The sequence below is a fragment of the Silene latifolia genome, chromosome 8, assembly GCF_048544455.1.
Source record: "Silene latifolia isolate original U9 population chromosome 8, ASM4854445v1, whole genome shotgun sequence".
NCBI classification, from domain to species: domain Eukaryota; kingdom Viridiplantae; phylum Streptophyta; class Magnoliopsida; order Caryophyllales; family Caryophyllaceae; genus Silene; species Silene latifolia.
The window spans coordinates 46,167,527-46,186,734 of NC_133533.1; the positions used below are offsets into that span (position 1 = coordinate 46,167,527).

Here is a 19,208-nt window from a genome sequence, read left to right on the forward strand (position 1 = left end):
TCAGCAGAAGTGAACTTTAATCCAACCTCTAAATGCACGTTTTTATTGAAATCAATGCCAGGGTTGAAGACTCTACAACCATCTTCCTCATCATCTGAACGCTCAAGACTTTTCAAGTCAGCAGACAACTCCAAATCTTCTTTTAATACCTCCATAAAGTCAGCATCGTTCTTGTTGTTTCCTTCCTCCTCTTCCCTGCTTTCAAATAGATCTTCAGCCACCAAATCCTCTTCATCAACAACAAAATCTGAATCGCTCATCACTTTCTTCACCTGAGGCATCAACCTCTTCTTCCTCTACCAACACCTTCTTTCTAGTAGCCTTTTTATTTGAACCCTTGCCTTGTTTCTTGCCAATAACTTGCTTCTTACCCTTATTTTTAACAGCCACCTGCTTCTTACCAGTCACCTACTTCTTACCCTTCTTATTCACTTACTTCTTACCCTTCTCACCACCACCAGATCTACCCACCTCAGAAATGCCACCATAAGTTGTACCAACCCCAAGCTGCTCAACACCAGCTCCACCAACCTCAGGATGCTCAACACGAGAACAACCAAGCTCAGGTTGCTCAACAGTAAATCCACCAACCTCAGGCTTCTCAACACAAGATCCACCAAGCTCAGGTCTCCTAAATGGGATTTTTGAAGGCTTTGGGTGAATAATTTGTAATGCTGGTATGTCAAGGGAGGGTGATCACTTCAGTTTCATTAAAAGCAATAGGCCTTTGCTGCCTTAGACTCTTTCTTATTGGGATAAGATTGGGCTTTAGTGTAGAGGATGACTTTTTTTAAGGCCTAGGTTTTGATGTAGTGGCAGTAGGATTAGTTATAATACCTCATCTATTCTGATCTTTGAGTACTCTATCGAGTTGGAGGCACTCTGTCGAGTAAGTTGTATTCAGATTCTGGAGTACATTCTGCTTAGGGTGTACTCGATCGAGTAATGGCAACTTGATCGTGTAACACCCCATACACCAAGATGCTTTACCAAGACCACCTAATGCATGGAAGTGCTACCATCTCGGTTACCCGAGGTATAGTAATCAAAAGTGACCGCCAAGAAACATAATTTAACCATAAAGTTTAAAGTGATTACATAAAAACCAACTGTAAAGTAAAGTACAACTGTTCTAAAACCAAACTGTAACTAAAGTAACAAAAGTATTATGATAACACAGCGGAAGACTACTATCAGACTCGTGGCGACTTTATCCCCAGCTAATCCCGCGTGCATCCATAGTATACCTACTAGACAACTGCTCACCACCCCCGAATGGGTCACACAGTTTTTAAAACATTTAAATGGGGCCAGTTAATGATTACACAATACAAGATAAGCAAGATAACAATATATACGATCACCCAACTCTGTCACATCTCCATACACCTGACTACACACTAAACTGTATAGCCCTGCCAGAATATCCATCCCAACAGATATTCCACACTGCCAGTGGGAGACCACAATCGTTCCCACTAAATATCCGCTCATCAACTCCGAGCGAGAACCCAAGTTCCTTAATGTGCACATCCCCCTTGTGACGGAAACCACAAGGCACGAATCAAGGGCGTGAAGCCACTCCCACAAGTGACTCCACTCAGCCGAGGACGCGCCTCGCGAACCACAGACAAACACATCCAGCCAACAATATAACAACAATTACCAATTACAATACCAATATGATAAAGATCAACAACATCACAACCATCACCAATCCACTATCAAGTACAATATAATCAGTAACCGAGTAGGGAAACCCTACCTGGAAAAGCAATCAGCAAGATCGTCACAATCAGCTATTCAAAACCGCTCTTCTACGAAATCACCTCCTATAATCACACAATCATATAATTACTATCTAACAATCACAATACTCCAAAAACCTCCAAATACCCAATTTAGGGTTTCAACCAAAATCAATGGAACAACATAAAAACTATACTAGGATCTTCCCCATAATGCGACGGTCTCAACGGCATAAAGAATTCAAGATTCCGACGATACAAGCCTTGGGATTTGATAGTAATGAGAGAGAGAGAGAGAAGCAACGTAACTTTGTTTTAATCTTTTTGAAAGTTAAGTAGGGTCAAAGTGAAAAGAAACTGACGGATTAAGTTTATATATCTTTCTCACGTTTCTATCAAAACCCGTCAAAAACAACCGTAAAACCAACTTACTCGATCGAGTGCCTCCTACTCGATTGAGTAACGCACTTACTCAATCGAGTACCCATCAGCAGTACACTGTTTCGCACACAACACTCACTTACTCGACAGAGTAAGCCCTGCTCAATAGAGTACCCAACAACACATAATACTTTAGTATTACAGTCTTCCCTCCTTAAAAACGAACTTCGTCCCCGAAATTCAAACCCAACCTACAAAACATGAACTCTTAACACTAACTCCCAAACTATGCCTACCTCCACAGCCTAGCTCACGATATCGTATCAACTACATCATAGCCTCTCGACATTAACTCCATACACTACTGAATACCATCCAAAAACGCCGCTAGCTCCGTTTCACTAACATATTATCCACTATAAAATCCAATATCAAGACAATCCACCAAGCAAGATCAACCATGAAACGGAATGTTACATTATACCACCCTCAAAAGAACTTCGCCCTCGAAGTTTACTCACACTCATAAACATCATCACCCAACTGCCAACACTATCGAAGTATTCTTACACTCATAAATGACACACCACTACAAGCACTGCCATTACCTTTAATAGTATCAACCACAATATAAATCTATCCATTATTCTATACCAAGACTTAAACTTCCAAATATACCGCAATATGTACAATTATCAAACTCTCTTCGTCGCATCCTACTCTTCCTAAGATAAAAGTTATGTCCACGTAAATCACTAATACTAGATCCTTTGCTACACCTCCCATAATTCTCATTACCACCACATGTCAATGATAACCCATTATAACCTCAATACCTACAACCATTCCTATATCCAGGGCTCTCTGTTTCTAACAATCCTCATACCTCAATTCATTCTGCACTCCATCAACCTATACCATAAAATCATCAGCATAACCACTATCCCAACTCTTCAACATTACCGCAAAACGACACACTTATATATATATATATATATATATATATATATATATATATATATATATATATATATATATATATATATATATATATATATATATATATAGAATTAGGATCACATGAGTCCACCCTATATTTTTGAGTCCCGTGAGTCCACTTATGTATCACACGCTCTACACAAAAATATCACGATTTTTTTTTTATGAATAAAAAAAATAATTTTTTTATGTAATTTTTTTTAAAGTCTAAGCTGTGATATTGTTTAGTATAACCTGTGATATTGTATCTGAGTCTGTGAGTCCAGTAAAAGAGTATCACGAGTTATGCAAAACAATATTACACCTTACAATAAACAATACCACTGGTTGTACTAAACAATATCACGGATTATACTATACAATATCACACCAGACCGTATCATTTTCTAAGAAAGGGCACATCACATTCTGAACAAAGTTTGCTGGAGTCGGGACCGACGATTTATTTGGCATGATCAAAGGCTCATTACTCACCTGAAATTTTGGACATTCAATGTACAAGTTTCCACATTAGATCTCTATCATTGTGAGGCGTTTGGTTTGACAGCTCCTAGCCATAAAAGAGCAAACCCGAAATTCCTAAAACTCTCTTTCAATTTGCATCTATAATGATAGAAATCCAAAAAATATGGGCCATCTAACGCTCTCAATTTTGAATAACATTTGTTGCTCGTATGTAAAAAAGTAAATGATCGAGTGAACAGAGATTAAAAACATCACGCGAGTGCACATTACACTTAATTTTGGCATGATCAAGAGGCCCTCGCTTGAGCAATATGGCAATAATATCATAAGCTTGATGGAAATTGGATGTGACAAACGCAAGAGGTGTCAGAATTTGGGGATTGTTGGGTGCTATTCTAGCATAAAGTTCAAGGGCAGATTCACACCCCTCTCCTTGGATCAATGCGAGCAAACAATTTTTGGCATGAAATTTTCCAACATGCCGCACAAGAAACATGGTTACACAATCATCATAAGCTGAGAGCAGTGGCAAGAACCGTTCTTTGTCATTGCATTAAATAATCACAATCATCATAAGCTGGTACAAGTTCCATAGTCCAAGCAATTCTAATGTGAAAATCTGGTTGACATATTTTGTCCAGCTCTTTTTAAGTAAAAGCTAATTAAATTGTGTTCAATCTGAGATAGTAGTATTTTACTAGTCTTTTTTTTTTGACAGCAAGTATTTTACTAGTCAGGCCAAAATTATGTTCCGAAATTTTGTCTAGATTGACATGGCAGAGGTCTTGACTAGTGGAGGATTTTTATACTCTCAGTCAAAATCCCCCCTATTTATGCTAACATTTGACGTTATCAATACTACATACAAGTCACTTACACGACTCGATGAAATTAGATGAGACAGTGTAGCATTGAACAATTTGTAGCCCTTGTTATTGTTTGGTTTAAAAATTAACAAGTGATATTCTTATGTACAGCGTGTGATACATAAAGTGGACTCATGAGATTCAAAAATATAGGTGGATTCACCGGATCTTGCCTCTCTCTCTCTCTCTATATATATATATATATATATATATATATATAAATATATATATATATATATATATATATATATATATATATATATATATATATATATATATATATATATATATATATAGAAATAGGATCAAATGAGTTAGGGCACTTTTCGTGAGTTACCCCTCTGAATCTGGACCATTCATCTAACATAAGATATGTGGCTGAGATTTAATCTTACATCTCATATATAAAGAAATTTTTGAATATTGAACTTCTTTTTTTCCCCCATTTTCTCGTCAGTTTACTCACACACACACACGCGCGCGCACACACACACACACACACACACACACACACACACACACATTCTCTCTCTCTCTCTCTCTCTCTCTCTCTCTCTCTCTCTCATACATTTGCCTCTCAAAATTCAACCACGTTCTCCATTTTTCTTTCGTTTTTCTTCATCTTCGCTGCTTGTCAGTTATTGTGCTCAATTTTGTTCGTCTTTATACTTCATTATCATCGTTTTCTCTCATAAATCGTTGTTCTCAATTCGTTCGTGCTTCTCAACAGGTAATCAATGAACTGAACTAAATTTTTCCGCTGATTTTGCATTTGTCCTCTTCTTGTTTTCTACTTGATTTTCTTGTGTTTTTTGTGTTTATTCTTCATTTTGTTTAGTATATAGTTTAATTTGTTGTGTTTTTGTTGTTAAATCAAATTTTTTCATTGTTTTCGCATAATTTAGGGTTTCGTAATTCACTTTTTGATTTTTGTATCTTTTGTTGAGGTTTTTCTTCCTGTACATTCTAATGAACATAATATGTGTGTGTTTGGAATTATTTTTGTTATTGTAATATATTGGTATTGTTATTGTATTGTATTTGTGGTAGTTATTGTAATTTAGAAAATCAGTTATTGTAATGAGTATTATTTTAGTTATTGATCTTTGGTTAGTGTTTTAAAGTTAGCTTTTAGTCAAGTCCAGTTATTTTAATATGAAAAGTTTGTCATTGTAATATATTGATGTTGTTATTGTAATATAGTGATATTTATTATTGTAATGTATTGGGATAGTTATTGTAATATAGTAATTTAATTATTCTATACGTAGTATTATTTAGTTATCATTTAGTCAAGTCCAGTTATTGTATTACTGTATCCTGATTATTGTATTATTAAAACTCAGTTATTGTATTAGTTGTTGTCATATTTTTTGTGTTTATTCTGATAATTTTGTATTCTGTTTCTCAGTGAGAAAAACAAATGGTCCTAAACGTAATAGGGAGCCTGGAGATGGTAATAAAGCTGATTTGAAACGCTCAAAAGTAAGTTTTCTAAAAAAGAAGCTCAGTAAGGTTCCTGGAACTCCAAGATTGAACATGTGAGTATATGTGTCCTGCCCCCTGTTATGAGTTTCTGTTTATTTGATGTGTCACTCTTTTTATATTTTGCTTGATTTTCCATTTTCAGTGCTGCAAACATTAAAGTGAGCTGTCGTCCTAATGGTTTGGTTAATCTGGTAAACAACTTGGTCCAAATCAGAGAAAGGCTGTCATTGAGATCGGAGTTGGTGGTTTGCTTGATTTTAAAGTGAACAGTTTGCCATTGGGTGTTATACCATTGTTTATAAAACACTTTAATGCTACTGCTCATATTTTTCAAGCAAGAGATGTCAAATTTTTTCTGTCAAAAGATGATGTGTATGATATTTTTGGATTGCCAAATGGTGGCAAAAGCTGATTTATCTGTCAATGAAGGTCCGGATACTATTGCGAAAGAACAAACTGGCGACGTTGCTGCTGAACTTCGTCCAAATCCTCGATCAAGTGAATCTGATACTCGATCGAGTAGCTTTTGTGCTGAAAGTCCTCGATCGAGTACTCTAAATTCTCGATCGAGGAGTGCCCAAATTGAAGATCTCGATCGAGAGACTTGTGTTACTCGATCGAGTAATTCCCATAAAGAAAGCTCTCGATCGAGTGGAAATTATGCTCGATTGAGTACTTGCAACAGCGAGGTTGTTGTTTTGAAGTCTAAACACGCTGCTATGTCACCTTCCCTTGCTGCGGAGATGCCTTGTTTAGACAAAGGTAAAGAGAAAGTCGCAGACCCACTTATTGTTACCAGAATTCCTTATCCGGGGCGTCTGAAAGATGCTAAGGTCGAGCGACAGTACGGTAAATTCGTCGATGTGGTCAAGAATCTTCAGGTGACCGTTCCTTTTACCGAGCTAATTACCCAGGTACCATCTTATGCCAAATTTATGAAAGATATTTTGACGCGTAAGAGAGAGCTGAGTGAGTTTGAGACTGTTGCATTTATGGAAGAGTCTAGTAAATTAATTCTCAATAAAACTCCACCTAAAATGAAAGACCCGGGTACTTTCTCTATTACCTGTACCATAGGAAATGAAGTGATAGATAAGGCTCTTTGTGACTTAGGAGCCAGTGTCAGTGTCATGACTTACTCTGTCTACAAGAAACTTAATATGGGTCAGCTTAAAATGACTAATATCACCCTCCAAATGGCTGATAGATCGGTTAGACGACCCCTAAGTATCCTAGAAGACATGCCTGTCAAAGTAGGCAAGTTCTTTATACCGGTATATTTCATTATCTTAGACATAGCTGAGGATACCCGAACCTCAATTATACTAGGAAGAACATCCTTATGTATAGTTGGGGCCATTATTGATGTCAAACAAGGGCGTTTGACTCTTGTAGTGGGGGATGACGCCATCACTTTCAGGTTGCCTAGTACACTTGCTAGACCAATGATAGAGGATACTAGTTATTCACTTGATATCGTTGATAAGTTATTTTATGAGTTCTGGTTGGATTCCTTGATTAAGGATCCACTGGAAGCTTTGATGTTGCTAGATTAGTGTAAAGATAACCAGGAAAACAATGACGCTGTATTGGATTAGCTCGAAGCTGCAATAGATGAGTGTGAACTCGCTGATGCTGAAGGAGAGAGGGTAGAACAACTGGTAAATACTCTTTGCGCTATGGAGGTAAAGGTACCCGAGCGTAAGCCTCTTCCTTATCATCGCAAATATGTATTTTTAGATGATACAGAGCAATACCCAGTCATTGTTAGTGCTAAATTGGATGATAAACAGCTGTCCACTATGTTAGCTGTTCTTAAGAAAAATAGGAAAGCGATGGGTTATTCATTGGATGATATTAAGGGCATCAGCTCTGATATCTATATGCACAAGATTGAGCTAGAAGAAGATCACAACCCTTGGAGACAGGGTCAGCGCAGACTAAACCAGAAGATGCAGGATGTTGTGATGGCTGAGGTAATGAAGCTACTCGATGCAGGTATTATCTACTCTATTGGTCATTCTAAATGGGTGAGTCCAGTTCAGGTAGTCCCTAAGAAAGGAGGGACTAATGTGGTTAAGAATGACAAAAATGAATTGATACCTACTAGAGTTGTGACTGGTTGGCGGATGTGCATAGATTACAGACAGCCGAAGAAGGATCACTTCCCCCTTCCTCTTATCGATCAGATGGTAGAAAGGTTAGCCTCTCATAAGTTTTTTCTGTTACTAAGACGGATACTCAAGGTTCTTTCAGATCCCTATTCATCCAGATGATCAGGAAAAGACCACTTTTACTTGTCCTCAGGGAGTTTTTGCTTATCGTAGAATGCCTTTTGGTTTATACAATGCCCCTACCACCTTTCAAAGGTGCATGATGGGGATTTTTTCTGAGTATATAGAGTCTATTATGGAGGTATTTATGGACGATTTCAATGTCTATGGGAGTGATTTTGATAACTGCTTGTCTAATCTTAATAAAGTGTTGCAGCGCTGCATCATGTTTAATCTTGTGCTCAACTGGGAGAAGTGCCACTTTATGGTCAACGAGGGAGTTGTTTTAGGGCACTTAGTTTCTGATAGGTGCATTGAGGTTGATAAGGCAAAGGTGCAAGTGATTCAGCAAATGCATCCTCCTGTTAATGTTAAAGGAGTGAGGAGTTTCCTTGGTCATGTTGGCTTTTATCGCCGGTTCATCAAGGACTTTTCAAAAATTGCTAAACCACTTACACACTTGTTACTTAAGGATGCCCCCTTCGTATTTACTGATGAGTGTCTTTCTGCTTTTAGCAGGTTGAAGCAGGCCTTGATTTCAGCACCGATTATCCAGCCTCCTAACTGGGAGTTGCCATTTGAGATTATGTGTGATGCAAGTGATTATGCACTAGGAGCGGTGTTAGACCAGCGGAAAGGCAAAGCTTTCAGTGCGATTTATTATGCGAGCCAAACTCTGGGTGAGGCTCAAGTGAAGTATACCACTACTGAAAAGGAGCTATAGCTGTGGTTTATGCGCTGGAGAAATTTCGTTCTTATTTGATAGGGTGAGAAGTTACTGTTTTAACTGAGCATGAAGCGTTGAGATACCTTCTTGCTAATAAGGAAGCTAAACCACGATTGTTGAGATGGATACTCCTTCTTCAGGAGTTTGATCTGACAATTAAAGATAAGACGGGCGCAGAGAATGTAGTAGTTGATCACCTGTCGCGGTTACCGCAGTAGGAGGGAGAGGATCCTTTACTTATCGATGATTATTTCTCTAATGACACTTTATTTGTAGTTTTTGCTAATACTAACTATGATCCATGGTATGCAGATTTGGCTAAATAAATTGTCACTAGCGAGCTACCACTCGACCTGTCTTATCAGCAGAGGAAGCAATTTCTTCCTGACGCAAAGCGATATTTCTGGGATGATCCTTATTAATTTAAAGAGTGTGCCGACAGTCTCTATAGACGGTGTATTCCATAGTGGGAGACCAAAGCAATCCTAGAAGGTTGTCATTCATCCTCTTATCATGGTCACCACGGTCCGTCGTGCACCGTGGCTAAGGTATTTCAATCTGGTTTTTTCTGGCCTACTTGGGAAACATCTCTAAGAGACATCTCTAAGAGACATGGGATGCCTCAAAACGGCATTCTAGAGGTCGAGGTTTTTGATGTCTGGGGAATTGATTTCCAAGGACCATTCCCGTCTAGTAAAGGTAACATGTTTATTTTTGGTAGCTGTGGACTATGTGTCTAAATGGGTGGAAGCTATTGCTTTACCCCACTGTGATGCCAAGACCGTGATTAAGATGTTTAAAAAGATTATTTTTCCCCGATTTGGTATCCCTAGGGTCGTCATTAGTGATGGGGGAATGCACTTTAAAGAAAAGAAACTTACACCTATACTGTCTAAGGTCGGTGTCCAACATCGTCGCTGTTTGGGGTATCATCCCCAAACTAGTGGGCAGGTTGAGGTCTCTAATAGGGAGATAAAGGAGATTTTAGCTAAGGTTGTCTCTAAATCACGGAAAGATTGGAGTCTTAAATTAGATGACACATTATGGGCATATCGGACTGCCTTTAAAACACCGATTGGTGCATCACCATATCGGTTGGTTTATGGGAAGTCCTGTCATTTACTTATTGAACTAGAGTGTAAAGCTTGGTGGGCTATTCGTGAATTAAATTATAATCCTAAGTTATGTGGTGAGAATCGTTTGTTGCAGCTAGATGAGCTGGAAGAGTTTTAGCTAATTGTCTATGATAGCTCGCGCATTTACAAGGAGAAAACGAAGAGATGGCACGACAAACGGATTATACCTCGAGAGTTCCAAGTCGGGCAGAAGGTGTTGTTGTTCAATGCACGACTGCGCTTGTTCCCTGGTAAGCTGAAGTCCAGGTGGAGTGGCGCTTATACGGTGACTGCTGTCACCAAATTTGGGTCCGTTGAATTGGAGAATTCCGAGGGAGAGAGATTTAAAGTGAATGGCCAATATGTGAAGCATTACCATGAAGCAAATGACTTGGTTGGCAAAGTTGAAGTTCTCTACTTCGACAATCCAGATGAGCCAGATAACTGAAGTCAAAAAGTCGTGCGGGACCTCTTAAACATGCGCTATCCGGGAGCCAACCCGACTTGTTATTTGTTGTACTTTTGATAAAACTTTTATCTACTTTAGTGTGTTTTAGAAACGATAGATTGAACGTTTGGGGCTTGTTTTGTTGGTTCCGTAGTTTGTGTGTTGCATTTTTGCAGGAACCTAAAAAGAATGGTTCGATCGTGTATTTTATCCACTCGATCGAACGCTTTTGCTGCTCATCTTATTCGATCGAACATCTCTTCTTCTCGATCGAGTACCTGCAAAAGTATGCATCTCGATCGAGATAATCACTCCTTCGATCGAGTACTCTTGCAAACCCCATCCACCCGATCGAATGCCAATTACCTCGATCGAGTTCTGCTGCTTTGCCTCGTGTTCTGTGAGGTTATTACGGGACTGTTTACGACCTCCCATGTTGCTGGCTGGTTTGGGGAGGTCGTTAATTCACGTCACCTTGTAAGTTTTCCGAGCTTACCCTCTTCTTTGCTCTTCAGTTTGCATTCCCTTTCCTTATTTTTGGTACAATGACATTGTACGGTTAGGTTTGGGGAGGGTATGCATCCATATCTGTGCATATTTTTCTTATTGCATTTCAGTTTGCACGTTTATTTTCGCGTGCATTGTTTATTCTAATTAAAAAAATCCCATAAAAAATCAAAAATTCAACATTTCACGTTTACTTTTGCATTTGGGTTGAGTCGGAACGTTAGAGCTTTTACGCTACTTTGAGTCTTTTACCCTCGCCTTGCACATTTTTAACACTTTTTTTTGGCATGGTAATGTGCATAATCTACGAGTGTTTGGTTTAAACTTATCTGAACGAATAGACTTGACTCTCTTATTGGCAAGCTACATATACATTCTAAGGTTTAGAGCTTGATAAACTAGTGACATTCATGACCAGTTTCATATAGGATGTGAGTAGTACTCTCTGTAAGGCATGTAGCATCAATTTGCACGTGCATGATGCTCTTTTCTCGGTACCTGTATGTATTCGGGTTTGCGGTGGTAACACACGTGGCGAGGTAACTTACAACCCTTCTTTCGTTACTACCCATTAACTTCACATTAGCCAAATTTGCCTTTTGACCCCCTAACTACATCCAAATTTAGCCTGCCCTGTCAAGCTAGTTGTATGGTTATTATGGGTATGCTGTTATCCATGTCATATTTGGCTCGCTTCAAAAGATTTGAAGTTAGTAGTGAATGAAGAAGAAGAAAAGTGAAATGAAAAAAAAAACAAAGAGATGGAAAAAGAATATGAAAGAAAAATGATGAAAAGAAAAAAACATATGAAAAAAGATCGTTGAATAATACTCCCATGCTTATCATTACTTTATATGGGGAGTCCTTTGTTGATGTGAGTGATGTTCTGCCACAATGGCACGGTTTTACATTTTGTATTGAGTAATGAAGCGGAATGAGTTGATTATTTGGTTATGGTTGTACTAGCTTGACTTTACCTCCACTTATCCAAATTTATTTTGCCCCTTCTTACACAATCTCTCATTATATGTAAGTCTTCGACGTGTGTCTTGGTCCTGACTGGTTGGAATGCATATGTACGGTTGGTAGAAATCGGTTTCATGTCAGCTGCATGCATGTTCTTATAGGTCGAGTTAGGTGAGTGTCTTTACTTCTTTCTATCTCCTACATATATACTTACCTTGTGCTTAATTTGTGTGATGGGCGACCTGTGAGAGTTCGATATATATGAGTCTTGCAAGGTCGACGGTTCAGTAGTTTAAAACATTGATTTAACTCGTTTGCACTTGTCCCTTTGCTACTTTGTTATTTGTTTCATTAAATTGGTTAGGGTGGACAATTTATAGCCGGTAAGTCGGTCACGTTCCACTAGTTGTCTTCAGTTGCATTTATAGTTTGCTTGGGGACAAGCAAAGGTTTGGTTTGGGAAGGTTTGATGCATGTATTTTATATAAGGTTTTTACCCTATATTTACACGCATTTCTATGTTATTTATGCGGCATTTAGCTACAAATGTCCACCAAATAGTCTACTTTGGTTTATCTTGTATTAATTGCAGGAATGAGCCGGAAGAAGCATAATCGAGCCTAAACTTGCCCCATTTTCAAACATTTTTGAGAAAGAAGAATCAGAGCCCGGATATTGTTGCCTAAGGATACGTGAGTGGTTACGAAAGATGCTTTAAGTGCACCGATGCTGATATGGTGCTGTTGCTCTCGATCGAACAGATTGGTTGTCCAAACCATTCGATCAAGCTCCTTTGGATGAAGAAAGATCTTGATTGAGTGCTTAGCTCACTCGATCGAGATGGGTGTTTGTTGAAGTCCTCGATCGAGTACTTGTGTTACTCGATCGAGAGGTTTGTTGAGTTTTGTCCTCGATCGAGTAGTTCTACTCGATCGATAGGTTTAGTCTGATACACTATCTTTAGTTAATTTTCGGATATTCTTTTAAGAGGGGAAGGACGAGTCATTACTCTCTTCTCCTCCTCCTCTTTTCTCTCTGATTCCTTCTCTTAGAACTCTATCCAAAAGACCTAATTCTCCTATTGATACTCTCTTGTATTCGGTATTTATAATCTTTGTTTTAATTAATTATTATTACACTTATTATTACTCTTGTTCTTTTTATCCCCTTTCTCTTTTGTCTTTTCCCTTGTTTTGCCTATCAATTCATCACCATGTTTAATTCATTTGTTTTATATGTTATCTTTGATTCCTTAATAATTATGCGTAGCTAATCTTCTATGCTAGGACATAGGGGAGCCATTGTAGTTAGGGAATCATGAATAGGTGATTAGGGTTTGGTGCAAATAAGTTTTTGTGTTGTCAATCATCGCGTTTAATAGCGATTAGTTGCTTGAGTCGACGCATTTAGCTAATTAATTTGGTACACCTTGACCTAGATCGAGAGATTGGTAGAGGTAAGACCTGCAATGAACATTAGGGCATGCTAGTGAGGGTGAAAGCTAAGCTAGCAATGTTTTAGGGCAAATAGCGGACCGACAGGACCTTTTCATTACCCTACAGGTCGAGTTTATGCTAACCTATGACCTTAGATTGGACTCCTAGGAAACCATGGTGAACTGACTGTCCTAGTTATTTATCTCTTTTTGCTAAATCTCTTTGAAGCTTATTTGTCTTCCCTCTTTTGTTTTATTTCCTTTACATCTCCGTAGTTTAGAATTAAAACAATCAAAACCTCAAGAAACAGTTACTCAGACGGACTTAGTTTAGCATACATTTTCCCATATTCCTATGGATACGATACCCGACTTACGTCTACTATATTTTAGTTGAGCCAGTTGGTTTATTTTTGATAGGGTTGCGACAGTCGTGTCAATGGTTATATAGGAGTTTCAGGACAACATGTTAGCCATGAGTTTCGAGGAAGTAGAAAAGTAAAAAGTTGGTAAAATATTTGCACGATAGAAAATTTTGTGGGGAGATAGTTAACGATGCAATTATGGATAGAATTAGAATAAAAACCGAGGTAAATTTCGTTGACGGATTTTTTATTTGTTAATTGGGGATGTTAACCGAAATAGAGATGAACTGCTATATTTAGAGGTGAGTGTAAGAGGTGTGATATACGAACAGTGGTGGTGTTATGGTGTTGTCACTAGTGATTAAGGGTGATGATAAATAGGAAAGATAACCATTCTAAAGCGGTTGATTTTGTAGAGGCCGGATTGATATGTATGGTTGTGAGGGAGTATAAGAGGTACTTATAAGAGGCAGTTGCTAGTAGTTGAGTATTAATAGTATGGTTACATTTGTCAGGAGGTAATAGTTATGCGAATGGGAGAATGTGTTATGCAGGGCATACGAGTTAAGCTCGGGCGAGAGGTAACCTTTATCAGGTGGTAACTTACGTGATCAGGATGAGTTAGTTGGATTCGATTACGAGGCTATGATTTGTGTGAGGTTCAAACCTCACGAATAGTGGCATGGTGTGATGGTAATAAAGTCGTTATCTAAGTGCCCCGCATCATATGTTGTGTACGGTAACCTAATAGAATGGTATTGAAAAAGTAATAATTGAGTGATCTGGCATGGCTAGCTATACTTTTATGTGTATTTATGATATATGTAAGTGATAGTGTGATGTTCCGACGTCATGAGTAATAGTATGGATGACATTTGTAAGGTTATTATATGTTCATTCCGTATGATTGCTGTGTTGTGATCTAGTAGAGCGGTTTTAAGGAAGTTTTCTTGTCAAGAAAGTTATACTGCGTCAGTGTTTATGGGATTGTATTTGTTGCGATGACTATCGATGTGGCCGTTGTGCCTCGGGTGGTGATTCGGGCACGGTACTTTGTGTTGTAATGCGAGTATTTTCGCGTTGTAGCGCGGCTGTTGGTGGCGTTGTTGCGATGCCGTCATCGGTTGTGGTGGAGTAGGGAGGATGATTATGAGACGATTGTTCAAAAGTGTATATCAGTTACATAGATTGTTGTTTTGTAGACTGCTGTTTCCTACGAGGTTCGGTTAGGATATATAGACGGTTGTTTTGTTTATTGATGTTTCTTACCAGTTTCAGCTTGGGAGTGAGGGGAGAGTATGATATGGAAGAGATTTGCGTATGTTTCTATTGTTGTCATGGTATAGTGATATTCTGTTAATGGGACAGAGTTGTGAGAGGTTGTTGGAGTACTTTTTCTCTTGTTTTAGAGGGGGCATTGATTGACATAATAGTGCCAAGAGATTTGTGGAACATGTGTGGTACTGAACTGGAAACTACAGGTGGTTTATAACCTTTTATTGGGACATTGAGTACGGAGTGTTGGGACTTAGTATCATGTTAAGTTATGGGCGAGTTTTGTGGTAATAAAAGTAATGAACTTGAGAAGTTAATGTGGTGTGTATAAAAATTGTGGATCGTGAGTTATGAGTGGAGATGAGTGTGTGTGTGTGTGTGTGTGTGTGTGTGTGTGTGTGTGTGTGTGTGTGTGTGTGTGTGTGTGTGTGTGTGTATATATATATATATATATATATATATATATATATATATAGAGAGAGAGAGAGAGAGAGAGAGAGGCAAGATCCGGTGAGTTTGACACTTTTCGTGAGTTTCCCCCGCGTATATAAGCAAATGAGTTGACAAAACCCAATTATCAAAATTTCAGACGTCATAAAATTCCCAGCTCTTTCTCTCTCTTTCTCTCTCAACTGATCAAACACTCTGTTCATCAAAAATTCACGCGAAATTTGTTTCATCGCTTCTTCAAAATTTGATCAACAAATTTGATCAACAAATTCATCGATTATTCAAAATTTGATCAACAATTCATTCATTATTTTGATTTTTTCAATTAAAACTATCAATTTGTTCATCAATTTTTCTCCGAAAACCCTATTTCTTCAAATTCGACTGAAGGTATTGATATTTCTTCCGATTTCTGATTTAATTATCGAATAACTTCATGAATTGAATCAAATAACAAATTCGATTTGATTTACGTGTTTTTCCATAATTTTCAAACAACGATCTTTGAATTCGACGATCAAATGCTTACTCTGCTTGATAATATTGCTGATAATCAAACAACGATGAATTCGGTATAAATTTGTGACATAATCTTTGATATAATAATCGTTGTTATTAGGTTGATAAGTTTTTTGTTAAAATTACTGATTGCATGTAGATTATTTTCATATTGTTACTCATTTTGTCGTTATATAACAACTACATAATATCACAGTAATTGCATGTAGGTTTTCATTCATGATATCATTCAATATCTAGTATTTGAATAACTGGATTACAATAATACAATAACTGACTTACAGTATTAAAATAACTTTGATATTACATTAAAATAACTGTGATGCATTGTGCTGGACTAGGCTACCAATCTCAATAGAAAAACCTCCCCCCCGATAGAATAATTGTATTTGTATAATACAATAATCGCATTATAACGTTAAAATAACTCATTGTAGCGTAAATTATTTTTTTCATAATAAATACTATTTTATAGGATCTGACAAAAAAATCCTTACAATAACTACTCTTTAATAATGAAATAACTTTAATATTACATTAAAATAACCGTGTGTGCATTGTAGTGGACTAGGCTACCAATCTCAATAAAACCTCCCCTCTCTGATAGAATAATTGGATTTGTATACTACAATAATCGCATTATAACGTTAAAATAATCATTGTAGCAAAATTATTTTTTTCATAATAAATACTATTTTATAGGATCGACAAAAAAATCCTTACAATAATCGCTCTTTAAAAATGAAATAACTTTAATATTACATTAAAATAACGGTGTGTGCATTGTGGTGGACTAGGCTACCAATCTCACTAAAACCCTCCCTCTCTCGATAGAATAATTGGATTTGTATAATACAATAACGCATTACAACGTTAAAATAATCATGTTGTAGCAAAAATTATTTTTTTCATAATAAATACTATTTTATAGGATCTCGACAAAAAATTCTTACAATAATCGCTCTTTAATAATGAAATAACTTTAATATTACATTAAAATAACTGTGTGTGCATTGTGGTGGACTAGGCTACCAATCTCACTAAAACCCTCCCCTCTCTGATAGAATAATTGGATTTGTATAATACAATAACTGCATTATAACGTTAAAATATTTGTTGTAGCAGAAATTGTTTTTTCATAATAAATACTATTTTATAGGATCTGACAAAAAAACCTTACAATAACTACTCTTTAATAATGAAATAACTTTAATACTACATTAAAATAACTGTGTGTGCATTGTGGTGGACTAGGCTACCAATTTCACTAAAACCCTCCCCTCTCTGATAGAATAATTGGATTTGTATGATACAATAACTGCATTAAAACATTAAAATAACTGCTGTAGCAGAGATTGTATTGTTTTGTTTTGTATAGAATCTAAGATATTGAAATTAATAATACCATAACAGTTCTTCTGTTTTAATGTTTCCAGGCATTGAAATTAATACTACCAATGCAACAACTTTCTCTACACCTACTGTTGCGTCTGAAACAAGAGAAAATACTATCCATAATCTGGGATTGAGATATACTCCGGTGGCGTGAGGAGTGGAATAGGATGGTAGAAAATGGTTTCAAACTCCGCTCCGGGGTTAATGTTTGTAAAGCTGGAGGAGGCAATAGAGTTTTACAATTTATATCTTTGTGGCTTGTGGTTTCATACCAAGAAAGTACACACAAACAAGATTCCGTGATGGTTTGATAGACAAAAATCAATGGTCCTGCAACGACATGGATTCAAAGAGGATCGCAAAAAACTCAAACCTGTTGTTGAATTTGAAAACACAGAAGAGAAAAAGAAGAGGAAAAGATCTGTAGAGCCAAAGAAAACAAAAATAACAAGATTTGGTTGCAAGGCAAAAATACGGTTTTGTGATGTATTCAATGACCTTAAGGAGCTAATAGGGTATGCTATTGATACATTTTATGAAGGTCATAATCACAGACTCTGCTCACTCAAAGAACGGGAATTCCAGAAAACCGTAAGAACACTTAACCTTTGCATGAAGCAGACAATTGTTAACAATTGTAAACTCAACATCGGGGCTACCAAGACATTTAGAATTCTGGCGGAACAATCAAATGGGTATGCAAATATTGGTGCATCTCTCATAGAATTCAAGAACTTCAAAAGAAATATTAAATGTTATATAGGTGACAAGGATGCTGACATGATTCTCGATTATTTAAAGGCGCTTTCTGAATCACAAGATGGCTTTTTCTATGCTTATCAAGTTGATGAGGATAATTGTTTGGCTAAAATCTTTTGGGCAGATGCACAAGCAAGAATGAATTATTTCTTGTTTAGGGACACCATCACCTTTGATCCTACTTATGGTACTAACAAGTACCACATGGCCTTCACCCCATTCACTGGTGTTGACAACCACAAAAAATCAGTGCCTTTTGCTTATAAATGCGTGCAATAAGAGGCTGAAAATTCTATATAAATTGCACGTATCAATGACGGCGTAAATCGACACATGGCGAACCTATTTTTAAGCTAACCTGCATATACAACAAACACCCAACAACAAAGGCACACATGCCGTCTTATATACAACGAAAAAAAAAGGCAAAATGTACATCAAAGGACGGGCTCCTGCACAAAGTGACATCAAAAAGAAAATCTACAAATATAATACAAAGTGGGCCACTGTCGCCTCAAGGGTGGCGTCTCAGCGTCTTTGGTCTCGAGCTCCCTTACCAAGCGGGCCGTCTCCTCCTGGGACTGCGCCAGCTCATACTCTAGGCCACGCTCCCTCTACAAAAGAGAAATGATATGATGTTTTACTTTACTTCATAAGATTGGAGATGAGATTTAAGAAACGGGTATGAAAGGTTCATACCTGCCTCCCAGAGCCACCAGCAAGGGCCTCGATGGGTGTAGCTCGCAGCCGGTTGGCCATACTTCACGGCTCTACGGGCTTGGACGGCGCCACCTTCATTCAAATACAGAGAATGTTCTAGCAAATGCATTCATATGTAAATAAAACATCAAAGTAAAAAAGACAGCTAAAGATGGGGGCTTACCCTCCTCACGATGTGTTGCCACTCGACCAAGCCAGCGTCGGTCACTACCTCGCCGAAGTCGCGGATCTCTGAGATCGTCGTCATGCCTGCCGCGTCAGTGTACTCCAATGTCTCTGGGAAAGCTGGGGGCTTGAAGCCCGCCAC

The 19,208-nt window shown here is 37.7% G+C and overlaps 1 protein-coding gene across 1 annotated transcript; it reads left to right on the forward strand.

Annotated features, from left to right (window-relative positions):
• Window positions 1-18,034: 18,034 nt before the first annotated feature.
• On the forward strand, window positions 18,035-18,460 carry LOC141595121 (protein FAR1-RELATED SEQUENCE 5-like). The gene has a single exon (XM_074415095.1). It carries the CDS (start codon window positions 18,035-18,037, stop codon window positions 18,458-18,460), a length of 426 nt encoding a protein of 141 aa, XP_074271196.1.
• The last annotated feature ends 748 nt before the right edge of the window (window positions 18,461-19,208 follow it).

Excerpts from the sequence above, each read along its gene's own strand:
- LOC141595121 (XM_074415095.1), top strand. The coding sequence starts at position 18,035 with ATGAAGCAGACAATTGTTAACAATTGTAAACTCAACATCGGGGCTACC.